Source organism: Excalfactoria chinensis, chromosome 1 (assembly GCF_039878825.1).
Source record: "Excalfactoria chinensis isolate bCotChi1 chromosome 1, bCotChi1.hap2, whole genome shotgun sequence".
Classification (NCBI taxonomy): domain Eukaryota; kingdom Metazoa; phylum Chordata; class Aves; order Galliformes; family Phasianidae; genus Excalfactoria; species Excalfactoria chinensis.
In genome coordinates this window covers 22,542,161-22,559,069 of record NC_092825.1, presented here as the reverse complement: position 1 = coordinate 22,559,069, position 16,909 = coordinate 22,542,161, and the positions used below count along the sequence as shown (strand labels likewise).

General features: G+C 41.3%; 1 protein-coding gene across 21 annotated transcripts in view; it reads right to left on the bottom strand.

Moving 5' to 3' along the window:
- LOC140260438 (uncharacterized) overlaps nt 1–16,909 on the bottom strand; it is a 93,531-nt gene that overhangs the window by 68,751 nt on the left and 7,871 nt on the right. For 6 of the 21 annotated variants that reach the window (XM_072353015.1, XM_072352931.1, XM_072352853.1 and 3 more), the window contains 14 exons: nt 15,737–15,770; nt 15,585–15,657; nt 14,293–14,353; nt 13,047–13,924; nt 12,684–12,837; nt 11,733–11,794; nt 10,605–10,707; nt 5,982–6,043; nt 4,887–4,989; nt 3,759–3,820; nt 2,633–2,735; nt 1,026–1,054; nt 862–925; nt 728–772 (listed from right to left, as the gene is read on the bottom strand). In XM_072353015.1, coding sequence (XP_072209116.1) covers nt 728–772; nt 862–925; nt 1,026–1,054; nt 2,633–2,735; nt 3,759–3,820; nt 4,887–4,989; nt 5,982–6,043; nt 10,605–10,707; nt 11,733–11,794; nt 12,684–12,837; nt 13,047–13,924; nt 14,293–14,353; nt 15,585–15,657; nt 15,737–15,770 — 1,833 coding nt within the window. The remainder of the gene's footprint in view (nt 1–727; nt 773–861; nt 926–1,025; nt 1,055–2,632; nt 2,736–3,758; nt 3,821–4,886; nt 4,990–5,981; nt 6,044–10,604; nt 10,708–11,732; nt 11,795–12,683; nt 12,838–13,046; nt 13,925–14,292; nt 14,354–15,584; nt 15,658–15,736; nt 15,771–16,909) is intronic. The other 15 variants (XM_072353515.1, XM_072353776.1, XM_072354570.1 and 12 more) reach the window with 6 other exon arrangements.

Below are 16,909 nucleotides of genomic sequence, written 5' to 3'. Positions count from 1 at the left end.
TAAATTCACATATATCAGAATGAAGAAACTAAGAACCCATGAAGGTTAGACATACACTCTCCCATGTATAACGTACGATCTAGCTGCTTCGCTTTTATTCTTCTTTCCCAACCAAAAGGAATACCTGCCAACTTACTTCCACTCACTACCTCCCACCTAAACTCTCTTTCCCATGTCCTTCCCCTAGCTCTAAACTCAGCGGCCAGTTTAAACAAAACATGAGAGGATGGCTTTGGAAGAGCATATGCAATACATGTTTTCAAACAACTGCCACAGAGGTAGAGTAAAAGACAGCTAAATAATCGATCATGCTAAATGAAGCATAAGCCTCTGAATCGCCCATTCTGTCCCACCTGCAGCTCCTGGACAGCTCCGTTTGAAGATTCCTAGCCTGGAATCAGACACAGGACATGATTCCTACTGCCCCTCTACAGATTGGTATATTTGGCAATGAGAAGGAAATGAGTAAATGAGGACTGCCTGACAAGGGGTGATGACAGCAGGTATGCTGGAGGAACCTTACACTGTAGAAGGGTGTTTACAAGCGTTGAATGGAAGTCTGGAGGAGAAAACACTCAAAGATAGAGACATATTTCATTAAATCTTCTGCTGAAATAACATCTTGCTAGCAAAACATTAATTTAATAGTAAGAATTTACAAGTACAGTGTATCTGCCCACAAAGGAACATGACAAAAAAAAAAAAAACAACAAAATTTTATAAATACCTTCAATATCATCTACACCTCCTACGCTCAATTTCTCCCGTAGATCTGCAAAACAAATAAATCAAATGCTCAATTAAATATGCTTATCAGAAATATTCTGAAGCTAAACTCCGAATATAAAAGTCACCATTTACCTGATTTTTGCCTTTCTTTTTTTGAGGATGTTTCAGTCATCTCTAAAACCGCAGAAACCTTCAACTATGAAAGACAATCCAATGAAAAAAAACACCCATACATTCAAAGTAACTACATACTCTTTAATGAGCTGGACAAGTAGATTTAAATGAAAAGCATTTACCTGCAAATTACTGGGTTTCTCTGAAAAGCCTGGAGGTGAAAAATGAAAGCGTTATTTTATTTAATTGAAGATATATTTTATTCTCTACAACTTTAGTAGGCTCTGTACTTGTTGCACACATTACTTCATTGAGAGTGCAAGAGCTTATATCCAATTATCACACAGAACTTGTAGTAGCATGCAAGAAACACAGAGTAATTCCCATCATCCACCTTTAAAAAAAAAAAAAATAAAAAATCACAGAATGACAACAATTAATGCATTAAGTCATGTCTGTTAAGAGAACAAGATTAAAATATTTTGACCTTTTTGGAAGCTGAATTCTGCTTTCTGAAAAAATTAATTAGAGCAGATCGTTTCGGCTTCCTAGTGACCAAAAGAATCCAGCAGCACTATGACTACTTCTATCCTACCAGTGCTTAACATTGAGGTTGCTTTCTCATTAACAGCTTATGGAGAGCAAAGGTACAGACACAGCAACCTCATACAAACGTCATTCAATGAGGTACAAACAAGCTGGTTCTCAACTGACCACTCTGGTTTTAGTTTGCAAGGAGATAAATGATACAAACATTGCTCGGTTGTAATGCGCAACACACGCATTATTCCAAACATTTTTCAAGTTTAGCGTCCAATTTTATTTCCTAACTCACACAACCTACTGCCCTTGTATTTCTTGAATCCTGTTCTGCAGTCATTGTTTAGTTTATGAGTTTTCTCATGGAACAAGCATACAAAATACTTCTACGAATGGTTCCACAAAAGAATTTTTACATTAAAAAAAATACTAATAGCTAACCATCAAGATTTGATTTTAGAACACTTGCTGACCAAGTAACAAGGAAATACCTTAGGAAGATGAGCACAATCACCTCTTTCCCGCTCCCATATTGATTTCAAACTTAGCAGAATCATATGAAGTAGACATTAAAGACAACTGGTAAGTTGATTTAGGGATTCCAGAAGCTTGCTAAGATTTGGTGCCTGCTTACTAAACTAAAATTGGACTTGCCTCTAAGGCTATGTCACTGAATCCATATTACAAGGTGGATTGCCAAATCATTCTCAAAAAGATAAAGCATTATTCCAATAGCAAAACTTTCCTGCACTCTTATGCTCAATCAGGATGGTCATAAAGCAAATGACACAAGCTGCAGGTGGAAACCCACAGCAACAAAACAAGAATTTGCCCTCATATTTTGGTTCTTAAAGCAAAATAGAAAACTATAAAAAACAAAACAAACAAACAAAAAGATTAAACAAATGATATTTTTCTTCTGCTGAATAACCAGGAATGTCCAAATCCTCAAACAGATAAATCTTAAACCAGATACCACTCTTACCACTTAAAGCAACAACATAAAGCAAAAAAAAAAAAACAAAACAGAAACGCATACATGACCAAAAAACATACATAATGAACGCAAGAACCTCCTGGACTAATCCAACAGGCCAGCAAGTGCAGTGTTAACTGCTGTTCATTAACATCAGCCAAGCACTTCACTACTACAGCACATACTCACAACACAACAAGACTAACAAGGAAAAAACAAGAAGAAGTTCACTCGTCTATAAACACAGACAAATCCAATCTATGAGAAAGTTACCATTGTTGTGCTCCCCTGAAACACTCTGCAAGCGTGCTCCATGTTCATCTGCAGCTGGGCACAACACATCAGGAGATGCTTTCCTCGGACTATCAGAACAAGGCTGTACAATACAGTACATACACATAAGAATTTACAAAAACTTTATTTTTTTTTAAATAAAATCTAACAAAGGTTTTTGGATTTTAAATAAAAGGGAAGAAAATCCTCATAACTCATACAAACGATTCCATAATGATGATTAAGATTGGCAAATCAGAGAGCCACCAAAGAAATTAACACAGGAAATCAAGATGTCAATTGTGAACAAAAAGCTGCAGCTCTGTGTTGATACAACGTTTGATTCAAATTTGTGCCTGGCATTCAAATTTGAGCTTACGTTCCTGGGGCACATATTCCACAGTGGTGAGTGAGTGGATCACTACGTTGCAAAAGCAAGTATGATTTGATTTGATTAAAGGCGAACAAGGCAAAGCTAACAGAGATTAAGCCATCTAGAAAATCTAGTATTTTTAAGAAAGGAGTGGGGAATGAGTTTTTTTACACACAACAAAGGCTAGAGAGGAAGTAGCTACCGACCCTGCTCACTCTCATCTTGAGAGTTATCAGACAGAATGGATAAACACAGCCAGCGCACTTGGTGTCTGCTGAACATGATTATCAAAAATGGATTAAGTCTATCTAGAGAAGACACAGGTTCTATACAGAAAAATCTGAATGTCTGGGTTGCTCAAAGTATTAGCATCCATTTAACTCTGAGTGGATCAGCAGAATACAGCCGTATAGTAGGAAAAAAACAATCCTTGCACTAGCCCCCTTGAGAAGCTCGTAAGTTTTAAAGCAGCAATAAACTGTGCTGTATCAATACTGTGCTAGAAAATCAACTCAAAAGCCTGCAGCCAGGAGGCCTAAGCAAGTAGTCTGACCTAACCTTGTACCAGTATTATTGCAATAGAGAACGTACACTACAAATATTTAAAGGACCCTCAGTTACAGTTATAGAGCAGCAGCAACATGAGGTAAATAAGCCTCATAACTGGCAGGGCTCAAGTCGTAGGCAGGCTCTCATGTAGTTCTCATCTGGCTCTCCCCCAGACTGGGGAGATGCACACTTCACAGAAAGTACCTCAGAATCCCAGGGAGATTCGGACTCTTCCTCTTGCTCTGCTCCTACTGCTGGCAGGCCACCTACAAAACAATGGACAAAGACAGACACTGAGATTTTACTGCACTCCGCTTTAATCCCCCATCGGTCAAACAAAGGATCTGAAAGATGAGTAACAGTACTACAGCAAAGGACAAACCAAGAAATGAGTTACATTCAAGGAAAACTTTACACACTCACATCACAGTATTCTCTTTACTCCCCTTTATCTGTTTTCCAGCAAAAAATGCCTAAGAATGGCAGATGATATGGCTATATCCATCGTGTTTAAACAATGTTTAGTGCAGCATCTGACCAATAGCTACACGTGCACTAAAGAAGTCTACTGCAACAAGCTGTGCTCTGGAGACAGACAATGGAAATAGCATCTTCTGCTCTGACACCCTGCGGTGAGTTCCAAAGTACCCAACTCTCTCTGAACTGGTCATGCTCTCAAGCCCACAAAGGAGTAGCACAGGAGAGACCTCCTACATTTTACAACTGAACAAGGTGAGGCACTGGAAAAGTCTTCTCGGAGTTTGACTCAGGTCTCATCTTGGCTGAAGCCCTGAAAAACCAGCTTTTCAATCTGATAGTACCCATCATAAAGGGAATCAGTAGTGTCACACGCAAGACACACTAGACTACCTACTTGTTCTGTTCAGACCATACCAAGGAGAACACAGCAACAAAATTAATAAAGAAACTTGCATCTTACATAATCATTAGGAACCCAGCATCAACATTTGTGACCTTTAGGAAAGAACGAAAAGGAACAAAAGCTGCAGACCTTCTCTACCACAGCAGGCTAGGGTTCACAGGTAAAACCTAAACCAGATACCACTCTTACCACTTAAAGCAACAACATAAAGCAAAAAAAAAAACACCCAAACACATACATATCCAAAAAAACATACATAATGAACGCAAGAACCTCCTGGACAAATCCAACAGGCCAGCAAGTGCAGTGTTAACTGCTGTTCATTAACATCAGCCAAGCACTTCATTGCTACAGCACATAGTCACAGAACAACAGCACTAACCAGGAAAACACAAGAAGAAGTTCACTCGTCTATAAACACAGACAAATCCAGTCTATGAGAAAGTTACCATTGTTCTGCTCCCCTGAAACTCTCTGCAAGCGTGCTTCATGTTCATCTGCAGCTGGGAGCAACACATCAGGAGATGCTTTCCTCGGACTATCAGAACCAGGCTGTACAATACAAAACATATGCATAAGAATTTGAACAAATTTTAATTTTTAATCAAATGTATCAAGGGTTTTTGTATCTCTAGTGAAAGAGCAAAAGAGTCCTCACAACTCATCTAAACTACTTCGTAACGATGATTAAGTTTAGCAAACAGAATAGCCACCAAAGAAAGTAACACAGGATACCAAGAAGTTGATTGTGAACAAGTAAATGCAGCTCTGTGTTGATCCATCTTTTGCATCAAATTTGTGCTTGGCATTCAAATTTGAGCTTATGTTCCTGGGGCACATATCCCACAGTGGTGAGTGAGCGTATCACTACGTTGCAAAAGCAAGTATGATTTGATTTGATTAAAGGCGAACAAGGCAAAGCTAATAGTGATTAAGTCTCTCTTTAAAATCTTGAATTTATAAGAAGGGAGTGGGGAATAAGTTTTTTACCCACCACAAAGGCTAGAGGGGAAGTAGCTACCGACCCTGCTCACTCTCATCTTGAGAGTTATCAGACAGAATGGATAAACACAGCCAGCGCACTTGGTGTCTGCTGAACATGATTATCAAAAATGGATTAAGTCTATTAGAGAAGACAGAGGTTCTATACAGAAAATTCTAAATGTCTGGGTTGCTCAACATATTAGCATCCATTTAACTGACTGCATCAGCAAAATAGAACCGTATATAGAAAAAAAAAAAAATCCTCACACAAGCTCTCTTGAGAAGCTCATAAGATTTCAAGCAGCAATAAACTGCGCTGTATCAATAATGTGCTAGAAAATCAACTCAAAAGCCTGCAGCCAGCAGGCCTAAGCAAGTAGTTTGTCCCAGTACTATCTCAGCACAGGACATACACTACCCGCAGTTAGAGATATAGAGCAGCAGCAACATGAGGTAAATAAGCCTCATAACTGGCAGGGCTCAAGTCGTAGGCAAGCTCTCATGTAGTTCTCATCTGGCTCTGCCCCAGTCTGGGGAGATGCACATTTCACAGAAAGTACCTCAGAATCCCAGGGAGATTCAGACTCTTCCTCTTGCTCTGCTCCTACTGCTGGCAGGGCACCTACAAAACAATGGACAAAGACAGACACTGAGATTTTACTGCACTCCACTTTAATCCCCCATCGGTCAAACAAAGGATCTGAAAGATGAGTAACAGTACTACAGCAAAGGACAAACCAAGAAATGAGTTACATTCAAGGGTAACTTTACAACCAGTCACATTACACTATTCTGTAGAATAGTATAGTAGGATGTGAGGATGAAACTTCCTTCCCCATATCTCCTATTACTATTCCAAGTTGGTAGTGATGAGTTAGGCAGATTTTCTATGTGGATTCTGAAAAAGGATTTCAGAGCCTTGGGGCGACAGGTACAGGGTTCGGGAGCATAAGCTGTGTTCACCTCTATCCCTCCTGCTTCAGGGAAGAATGAGGGATTCAATATAATGGGCCAGCAGATCAATACCTGGCTCTGAACTTGGTGTGCCCAACAGGGATTTGGGTTTTTTGACCTGGTTCCCACTGGTCAAAAGGGATCTTAAGAAGAGAATTGGGTAGGTTCATCCAGAGGGTTTTAAACTAGTTAGGAAGAGGGGTGGGGCTGTAGCTGGGGCCACCAAAATGGAAACTATATGCAATGTCCCTGTGCTTGCAGGAGAGGACTGTGCTTCTAAGCCCCCGAGGTCTTGGCCTTTGGTGAAGAAGGAGGATGACTTGCCCCCTTGTAGGAAAAACATGAGGGCTGGTGTCAAGCTGGTGGCTGTGGAAATGCCTAATAGTAGTCACAAGGCTATTAGGGCTGCTGCTGATCGCAAGGAGGCCAAGCTCAGGTGCCTTTATGCTAATGCACGCAGCATGGGTAATAAACAAGAGGAGCTCGAGGCCATTTTGTGTTCAGAAAGTTTTGATGTAGTTGCCGTCACTGAAACATGGTGGAATGACTCCCACACCTGGAGTGCAGTGATTGAGGGCTACTAACTTTTTTTAAAAAATAGGCTAGGTTGGAAAGGTGGTGGTGTAGCTCTCTATGTTAAAAAAGACTGTGAATGTGTGGAAATCAATAACAGTGATGACAGGGTTGAAAGCTTACGGATCAGAATAAAAGCCAAGGCCAACAATAACGATGTTATTGTGGGATTTTGCTACAGGCCACCTACCCAGGATGACAAGGTGGATGGGATGCTTTATAGGCAATTGGGGGAGGTCTCGAGGTCACTCCCCCTCGTTCTGGTGAGGGATTTCAACTTCCCAGACATCTGCTGGAATTACAATACAGCAGACAGCGAACAGTCTCGGAGGTTCCTAGAGTGTGTGGGAGATAACTTCCTGACACAGTTGGTGAAGGAGCCGACAAGGGGAAGCAAAACTCTGGACCTGCTGTTTGTTAACAGAGATGGTCTGGTGAGGGATGTAAAAGTTGGAGGCCGTCTGGGACAAAGTGATCATGAAATGCTAGATTTGTCGATCCTTGTCGAACTGTGGAGGGGAGTCAGCAGAACTGCCACCTTGGACTTCCAGAGGGCAGACTTCAACCTCCTTAGGACTATGGTTGAGAGGGCCCCCTGGGGGTATCTTTGGAGAGTGTGGGAGCCCAGGAAGGTTGGGAATACTTTAAGGAAATTGTCCTAAAGGCGCAGGAGCTGACTGTCCCAAAATCGCGAAAGATGAGCCGATGGGTGAGGAGGCTGGGCTGGCTGACCAGAGACCTTTGGCTTGATCTAAAGAACAAAAAGAGAGTTTACGGTCTCTGGAAGAATGGGTGAGCTACTTATGAGAATTACAGGTTAGTAGTGAGGCTGTGCAGGGAGAAAATTAGGAAGGCCAAGGCGCAGCTAGAACTGAGCTTGGCTGCTAAGGTTAAGGAGAATAGTAAATGTTTTTATAAACACATCAACGGCAAGAGGAAGGCTAGGGAAAATCTCCATCCCTTGTTGGATTCTGAGGGCAACTTGGTCACTGAGGATCGGGACAAGGCTGAGGTACTTAATACCTTCTTTGCCTCAGTCTTCAATAGTTACGCTTGTAACTCCCTGGGAACACAGCCCCCTACACTGGTAGATGGGAAGGGGGAACAAAACAAGCCCTGCGTCATCTGCGATGAGATGGTTCTGGACCTACTTAGAAAGCTGAATGTTTATAAGTCCATGGGGCCGGATGGGTTGCACCCTAGAGTGCTGAGGGAGTTGGCGGATGTGGTTGCCAAACCACTGTCCATAATTTTTCAGCAGTCTTGGCTGACTGGGGATGTCCCGGTGGATTGGAGGCTGGCGAATGTGACGCCCATCTTCAAAAAGAGCTGGAAAGATGATCCGGGCAGCTACAGGCCCATCAGTCTCACCTCGGTGCCCGGGAAGGTTATGGAAAGGATAATCTCAGGTATCATCATGGATGAACTAAACGTCAGCCAAGGAATCAGGCCTAGTCAGCATGGGTTTATGAATGGTAGATCCTGCCTGACTAACTTGATTTCATTCTATGACAAGGTGACCCACTTAGTAGATGAAGGAAAGGCTGTCGACGTGGTCTACCTGGACTTCAGTAAGGCCTTTGACACTGTCCCCCATAACATTCTGGTAGAGAAGCTGGCTGCCCGTGATTTGGATGGGTGCACGCTCCGCTGGGTGAAGAACTGGTTGGATGGCCGGGCCCAGAGAGTTGTGGTCAATGGAGTGGAATCCAGTTGGCGGCTGGTCACAAGTGGCGTCCCCCAGGGCTCGGTGCTTGGGCTGCTTCTGTTTAACATCTTCATTGATGATCTGGATGAGGGGATTGAGTGCACCCTCAGTAAGTTCGCAGATGACACTAAGCTGGGAGGGAGTGTTGATCTGCCTGAGGGGAGAAGGGCACTACAGAGGGACCTGGATAGATTTGATCGATGGGCCAAGGTGAACGGAATGAGTTTCAACAGGGCCAAGTGTCGGGTCCTGCATTTTGGTGGATACCAGGCAACCCTACAGGCTTGGGGAAGTGTGGCTGGAAAGCTCCAAGATGGAAAGGGACCTTGGTGTGCTGATGGACAGTCGGCTCAATATGAGCCAGCAGTGTGCCCAGGTGGCCAAGAGGGCCAATGGCATCCTGGCTTGTATCAAGAATGGTGTGGTGAGCAGGACTAAGGAAGTCAACCTGCCCCTGCACTCGGCATTGGTGAGGACTCACCTCGAGTACTGTGTCCAGTTTTGGACACCTGAGCACAAGAAAGACATGGAGGTACTGGAGCAGGTCCAGAGAAGGGCAACGAGGCTCATTAAGGGCTTGGAGAATCAGCTCTACGAGGAGAGACTAACGAAGCAGGGGCTGTTTAGTCTGAGGAAGAGGAGGCTGAGGGGAGACCTTATCGCTCTCTTCCAGTACCTGAAAGGTTCTGAGGGGAGACCTTATCGCTCTCTTCCAGTACCTGAAAGGTTCTTACAGTGAGAGTGGGGCAGGTCTCTTCGCACTAGTGACATGTGACAGGACGAGGGGAAATGGCCTCAAGTTGCATAAGGGCAAGTTTAGGTTGGATATCAGGAAGAACTTCTTTACAGAAAGGGTGGTTAGGTACTGGAATAGGCTCCCAAGGGAGGTGGTTGAATCGCCATCCCAGGATGTGTTTAAAACCCATTTCAATATGGTACTCTGGGATATGATTTAGCAGAGATTTTTTAGAGATAGGGTACTGGTTAGGCTGCGGTTGGACATGATGATATTCAAGGTCTTTTCCAACCTGTGTAATTCTATGATTCTATGATTCTCTTTACTCCACTTTTTTTTTCCCCAGCAAAAGATGCTTAAGAATGGCAGATGATATGGCTATGTCCATCATGTTTAAAGAATGTTCAGTGCAGCATCTGACCAATAGCTACACGTGCTCTGAAGAAGTCTCCTGCAACAAGCTGTGCTCTGGAGACAGACAATGGAAATAGCATCTTCTGCTCTGACACCCTGCGGTGAGTTCCAAAGTACCCAACTCTCTCTGAACTGGTCATGCTCTCAAGCCCACAAAGGAGTAGCACAGGAGAGACCTCCTACATTTTACAACTGAACAAGGTGAGGCACTGGAAAAGTCTTCTCGGAGTTTGACTCAGGTCTCATCTTGGCTGAAGCCCTGAAAAACCAGCTTTTCAATCTGATAGTACCCATCATAAAGGGAATCAGTAGTGTCACACGCAAGACACACTAGACTACCTACTTGTTCTGTTCAGACCATACCAAGGAGAACACGGCAACAAAATTAATAAAGAAACTTGCATCTTACATAATCATTAGGAACCCAGCATCAACATTTGTGACCTTTAGGAAAGAATGAAAAGGAACAAAAGCTGCAGACCTTCTCTACCACAGCAGGCTAGGGTTCACAGGTAAAACCTAAACCAGATACCACTCTTACCACTTAAAGCAACAACATAGAGCAAAAAAAACCACACCCAAACACATACATATCCAGAAAACATACATAATGAACACAAGAACCTCCTGGACTAATCCAACAGGCCAGCAAGTGCAGTGTTAACTGCTGTTCATTAACATCAGCCAAGCACTTCACTACTACAGCACATAGTCACAGAACAACAGCACTAACCAGGAAAACAAGAAGAAGTTCACTCGTCTATAAACACAGACAAATCCAGTCTATGAGAAAGTTACCATTGTTCTGCTCCCCTGAAACTCTCTGCAAGCGTGCTTCATGTTCATCTGCAGCTGGGAGCAACACATCAGGAGATGCTTTCCTCGGACTATCAGAACCAGGCTGTACAATACAAAACATATGCATAAGAATTTGTACAAATTTTATTTTTTAATCAAATGTATCAAGGGTTTTTGTATCTCTAGTGAAAGGGCAAAAGAGTCCTCACAACTCATCTTAATTATTTCATAACGATGATTAAGCTGAGCAAACAGGAGAGCCACCAAAGAAAGTAACACAGGATACCAAGAAGTTGATTGTGAACAAGTAAATGCAGCTCTGTGTTGACCCAATTTTTGCATCAAATTTCTGACAGGCATTCAAATTTGAGCTTATGTTCCTGGGGCACATATCCCACAGTGGTGAGTGAGCGCATCACTACATTGCAAAAGCAAGTATGATTTGATTTGATTAAAGGCGAACAAGGCAAAGCTAACAGAGATTAAGCTATCAAAAATATCTTGTATATTTAAGAAATGAGTGGGGAATGAGTTTTTTACCCACCACAAAGGCTAGAGGGGAAGTAGCTACCGACCCTGCTCACTCTCATCTTGAGAGTTATCAGACAGAATGGATAAACACAGCCAGCGCACTTGGCGTCTGCTAAACATGATTTTCAAAAATGGATTAAGTCTAGCTAGAGAAGACAGAGGTTCTATACAGAAAATTCTAAATGTCTGGGTTGCTCAAATTAGGGGCATTCATTTAACTCTCACTGGATCAGCAAAATAGAACTGTATAGTAGAAAAAAAAAAAAAAAAATCCTCACACAAGGTCTCTTGAGAAGCTCATAAGATTTCAAGCAGCAATAAACTATGCTGTATCAATACGGTGCTAGAAAATCAACTCAAAAGCCTGCAGCCAGGATGCCTAAGCAAGTAGTTTGACCTATCTTTGTACCAGTATTATCGCAATAGAGAACATACACTACAACTATTTAAAGGACCCTCAGTTAGAGACATAGAGCAGCAGCAACATGAGGTAAATAAGCCTCATAACTGGCAGGGCTCAAGTCGTAGGCAGGCTCTCATGTAGTTCTCATCTTGTTCTCCCCCAGACTGGGGAGATGCACATTTCACAGAAAGTACCTCAGAATCCCAGGGAGATTCGGACTCTTCCTCTTGCTCTGCTCCTACTGCTGGCAGGCCACCTACATAACAATGGACAAAGACAGACACTGAGATTTTACTGCACTCCGCTTTAATCCCCCATCGGTCAAACAAAGGATCTGAAAGATGAGTAACAGTACTACAGCAAAGGACAAACCAAGAAATGAGTTACATTCAAGGGTAACTTTACACACTCATATCACAGTATTCTCCTTACTCCCCTTTGTTTTCCAGCAATAAATGCGTAAGAACGGCAGATGATATGGCTATATCCATCGTGTTTAAACAATGTTTAGTGCAGCATCTGACCAATAGCTACACGTGCTCTGAAGAAGTCTACTGCAACAAGATTTACTCTGGAAACAGACAATGGAAATAGTATCTTCTGCTCTGACACCCTGCGGTGAGTTCCAAAGTACAAAACTCTTTCTGAACTGGTCATGCTCACAAGCCCACAAAGGAGTAGCGAAGGAGAGACCTCCTACATTTTACAACTGAACAAGGTGAGGCACTGGAAAAGTCTTCTCGGAGTTTGACTCAGGTCTCATCTAGGCTGAAGCCCTGAAAAACCAGTTTTTCAATCTGATAGTACCCATCATAAAGGGAAACAATATTGTCACACACAAGATACAGTAGACTAGCTTCTTGTTTTGTTCCTTGACCTCATCAAGGAGAACACAGCAACTAAATTTATAAAGAAACTTGTATCATACACAATCATATTGAACCCAGCACCACAATTTGTGATTTTTAGGAATGAAGAAGAAGGAATAAAATCTGAAAACTTTCTCTCTTTCTCTACCACAGCAGGCTAGGGTTCACAAGTAACAGGAAAGTTTATTATCTTTGAGGATAACCATCATTTACTAAATTTACTGAGCATTTATACTTATAGAGTAGCAATCAGGATCAATACTTAATTAAACTCACTTCTCTTATTAGCAGTGTCTTCTGAAGCTTTACAGACTTGATGTTTATTACTACAAACAGAATGTGTCATACCCCCCAACACTGCCGTTTGCAGCTTCCTTCCAGTAACTTCCTTCTCCTGTTCTTCTTCTTCGTTCCATTTAGGTGACTCCTTCTAAAAGAGATTGACCAAAACAGATGAAAAGCACAGAAATCAATATCCACTTCACCACCCATTAACAGCTTGGAAAACGGTTTTCATGAGTAAGACTAAAATGAAGCCTAGTGCAACAAGGTTTCGAAAGGCCTACAATTTTTAGTGGGAATCTGCACAATTAAGCTGCAGAGCCTCAGGCTGTAAACTTCAAGGAATTTATTACGTACTTCTTTACACTGCCCTTCTTCAGCATCTTCATCATCCATGACAGAGCTTGGTCTTTGATTTTCAAGATTTAGGCTTTCTGCTGCTGACCAAGAACCACTCCTACTTTGGAAGGAATCACGGAACCTTGACTTCTTCTCCCGAAGATCACCACTATTTGAGAGAGGCTGAGGTATTCCGTTTTTCAAGCCTGTCGTTTCAGAGTCAGCAAAACAGGAGGCTGTATTTCTGTGAAATATCTTCTGTATCATGCTTTTCTTGTTGCACCTTTCATCATGCAAATTATTTATATTTTGAACGACAGCTTGTTTTGGTACTGACTCGTAAGATACTTCATTATTCATTCTTGTTGGAGACAGGTCTGTTACGTTCTCTTGCAACCTTTCATAACGTCCATCTATAAAAGACACAGGAGTATCAACAGACTCTTCAATCTTTTCTTCAGTTTTTTTAAGTATTTTCTGAGAATCAGTGGAGACGCTTCCAGCTCCACACTGGGCATTCCCTTCATTCTCAACATTACTAAGATAACCCAATTTCTGATCAACTTCTTCTTTAAGTTCTATTTTACCTCTCTGCTCCTCTTCCATTATGTTGTTAGACTGAGATTCTTCATCTGCCAGATCATCTTCCTCCTTTTCGTCTTGAGTAAGATCTTCCTCATCCTCTTCTTCTTCATCGTCATCTCCATCGTCATCTTCATCATCATCTTCATCTTCCTCCACTTCTTCCTCTTCCTCAAGGTTGCTTGAATCTGAGACATCTTGTTTCAACAAATCTCTGCATTCTCCTCTGTTCAGATTTGCACCTGTTGGTTCTTTTTGTTTGAGGCTTTTCTTCTGTGACTTAGGGTTTTCACTTCTAGAACAATCACCACCTCCTTAAAGCATGAGAAAAGGAAAGAGGAATATGAATCAAATGTGTTATATAAATAGCAACAGGCATTTTACCCATTTAAAACACAGGAAAGTAGTCATCTGGGACTGTATGGAAAAGAAGCCGGGTAAGGGCAGGACGGGGAAAGGACACATCAGACACAAAGGCTTAGGAGTGGACTCGGTATCGTCATTTTCATTATCTTACTTGTTTTACTCTGAAATGACCATCTGTTCTGTTCTTATAACACTACTTTCCTCAATTACTACAGCCAAGTGAAAACAACAACAACAACAAAAATCCAAATGAAATTACTTAGCAAGTTCACTTTTGTATGTCATTGTATTATGAAGTACTTTACAAATAACTTACCATTATTCCTGAACTTTTGGGGAACATTCATTAACATCGTCAAGTTTGGCTTCTGTGGCTTCTGCAAATAAAAAAACATTTTAAAAGAATTATTTGGTCTGTTTTTGTTTGCTTTTTTATTCTAAAGCAAATCCTTTATTTACATCAGATCTTGAATACTAAATTCAACTAGGCTGTCCCCTTTTGAAGGGACTCAGATGCTTGCTTGAACCTTCAACTTTAATTACACAAACATTCCTCTTGTACACAAGTCAGTGACTATTCAAAACTATCTGTAGATGCATAGCAATTCTAAGAAAGTATTTGAATCCATGGGTAAAATACAAGTACACTTGGGATTACTTACTTGTAAGTGTGCACAACTCAAGCATAAATTAAAGTTCCTGATGCTTGAAGAATAAATTAGTTACTACAACTCCACTTAGTGAAATGTCTGTAAATTTCAAAATAATGCTAGAAATGTGAATCACTTCCCCTAAAAATCAGTGCAAGAAAATAGAATAAATTTTAAAGCACACATGCTTACATCTCCAGCATTACAGAGTGCGCTGAACTACCAAACTAAAGTTCCTAACCACTGCAGAATCCCAGTGCAACAGACCAAATACTCCAGACATCACTGAAAAAATTGGTAATCCTTAGGAACTTTCATAAAAACAGCAGGATCAGCACATGGAGCTTGTAAAGAGTAAAATCCAGATATTCAAAAAAATGAAGAAAATCATGCAGTGTGAGATCATATACAAGAATGGAATGTCATCCCACAGAAGGAAGAAGGAAATACAGAATAATTATTTGAGCAACTCGAGCATCGAGCACTCAAGGAACCTAGTGAGGAAGGAAAGAGAACCAGGTGATACCAATTTCACTAGATTTTGATAAATAAATGTTCTTTTCCATTATCATGTTCTTTATCATTCTATCATGTAAATTAGGGGAAACAATAGTGAAGTTTGAAAGAGAACAGAATAGGTTAGTTATTAACTTATCAGCTCCTAGGGTTTGCAAATCTCACTCGATGAACAACTAATACAATGGGGTAGTTTATCTAAATATCTACTCCTCTTTTGCCTCAAACCACAAATCTACTGCATGTTCTGCCAAAGCAACAAGTTTTTAGAAAAAACTTATAGCGGAAGAAATGTTGGCAGATGAGAGACTCTTCTTATACAGAAAAAAAGAAAAAAAAAAAAAAAAAGAATTGGATGGAAAAAGAGTTTCCTTCTATCTCAGAGGAAACTGCCTTCAAATCACTTATTTTATACAACTATTTTCCTCTAAAGGCATCATACCTTGGCTGTAAAATCCAGTTCTTCTTCCTCAGAAGTATGCCAACTGTCATTACTGCCCTCTTTTTCAGATCTTCTTCAAAAACAAAGCAAAGTAAGTACTGGTCCTCTCAAATCATCCCCAAATAAGCGTTTGGTATTTTCAAAAGACTCACCTTGTTGAGTCTCCTTGGGAAATGTCATCCATTGCTGTTCAAATAGAAATCGATGTGTTGAAATTAGGTCTTGCATACTAAACGTTAACCAATACAGACATTTAACATGGAAAACAGCTCATACTAGTACGGAAAGCTGAAGTGGCCAATTCAATAAAAACAGCATGAAGGAAAGTGTTTACAAAACAAATGCTTCTTCAAATCATACTGAATTGTAAAAATAAATAATAACAAACAAATCAGAGATATCGACAATATCTACTTTTTTTTTTTTTTTTTTTTTGCTGCCCTACCTTGCTATGGATTATAAATAGATATATTTATAAATATAAAGAAAATCAAAAAGCATACTCAGGAGCTATAGGTTCTCCCTAGGTAGAAGAATCACCAGCATTTCTCTACAGTGAATCAAAAAATGATATACGTGAGACAAAAGGAGCATTACCAGGGCATGCTATACTACAAGTTTTTACCAGTTCAGTGAAGGCAGTAACTCACACCTAAGACTATAGGATAGGTCAGGTCAAAAGGGATCTCCGGAAGTCTCTCAGCCAACTACTTAAAGCCAGCTCAGCTTTGAGGTCAGGAGAAGTCGGTCAGGGTTTTATTCAGTCTAGTCTTGAACACCTCCGAGAAGAGAAACTTCCCAGCTTCTCTGTTTTGCCATCCTTATCATGGCAACACTTTTCATCTCCCGTTAGAAACCCTCGTGCTTCCATTTACACCTCTTGCCATCTTCACTGCCTGTCAAGTATCACAGGGAAGCATTTGGCTTTGTCTTCTCATCTGCATGGGACGCTGCAGTTAGGGCCCTTCAAAGCTGCCTCTTCTTCAGGCTGACTAAGTCCATTTTCTCAGCCCCCTCTCACAGGGCAAATACTCCTTCACAAATATGATGGCTCCCTAGAGAATTAGCTTGCTACTGAAAGATCAACCGCTCCTTTAGAAGGAACTCAAAATTACAGCCAAGGCACAGTCAAGCGAGTGCCAAACAGGGGCTGACCATCGCTTCTCTCAGTCTCCTGGCTTTGCTACTCTTAACACAGCCCAAGCTGCAGCTCTTAGCTGCCAGGGCACCCTGCTGGCTCATGCTCAGCTTGCCTTCTGCCACGTCTGTGTCCTTTCTCAGCAGAGCTGCTCCCCTGCCACGCAGTCCCATCATGTTTTGTAGGA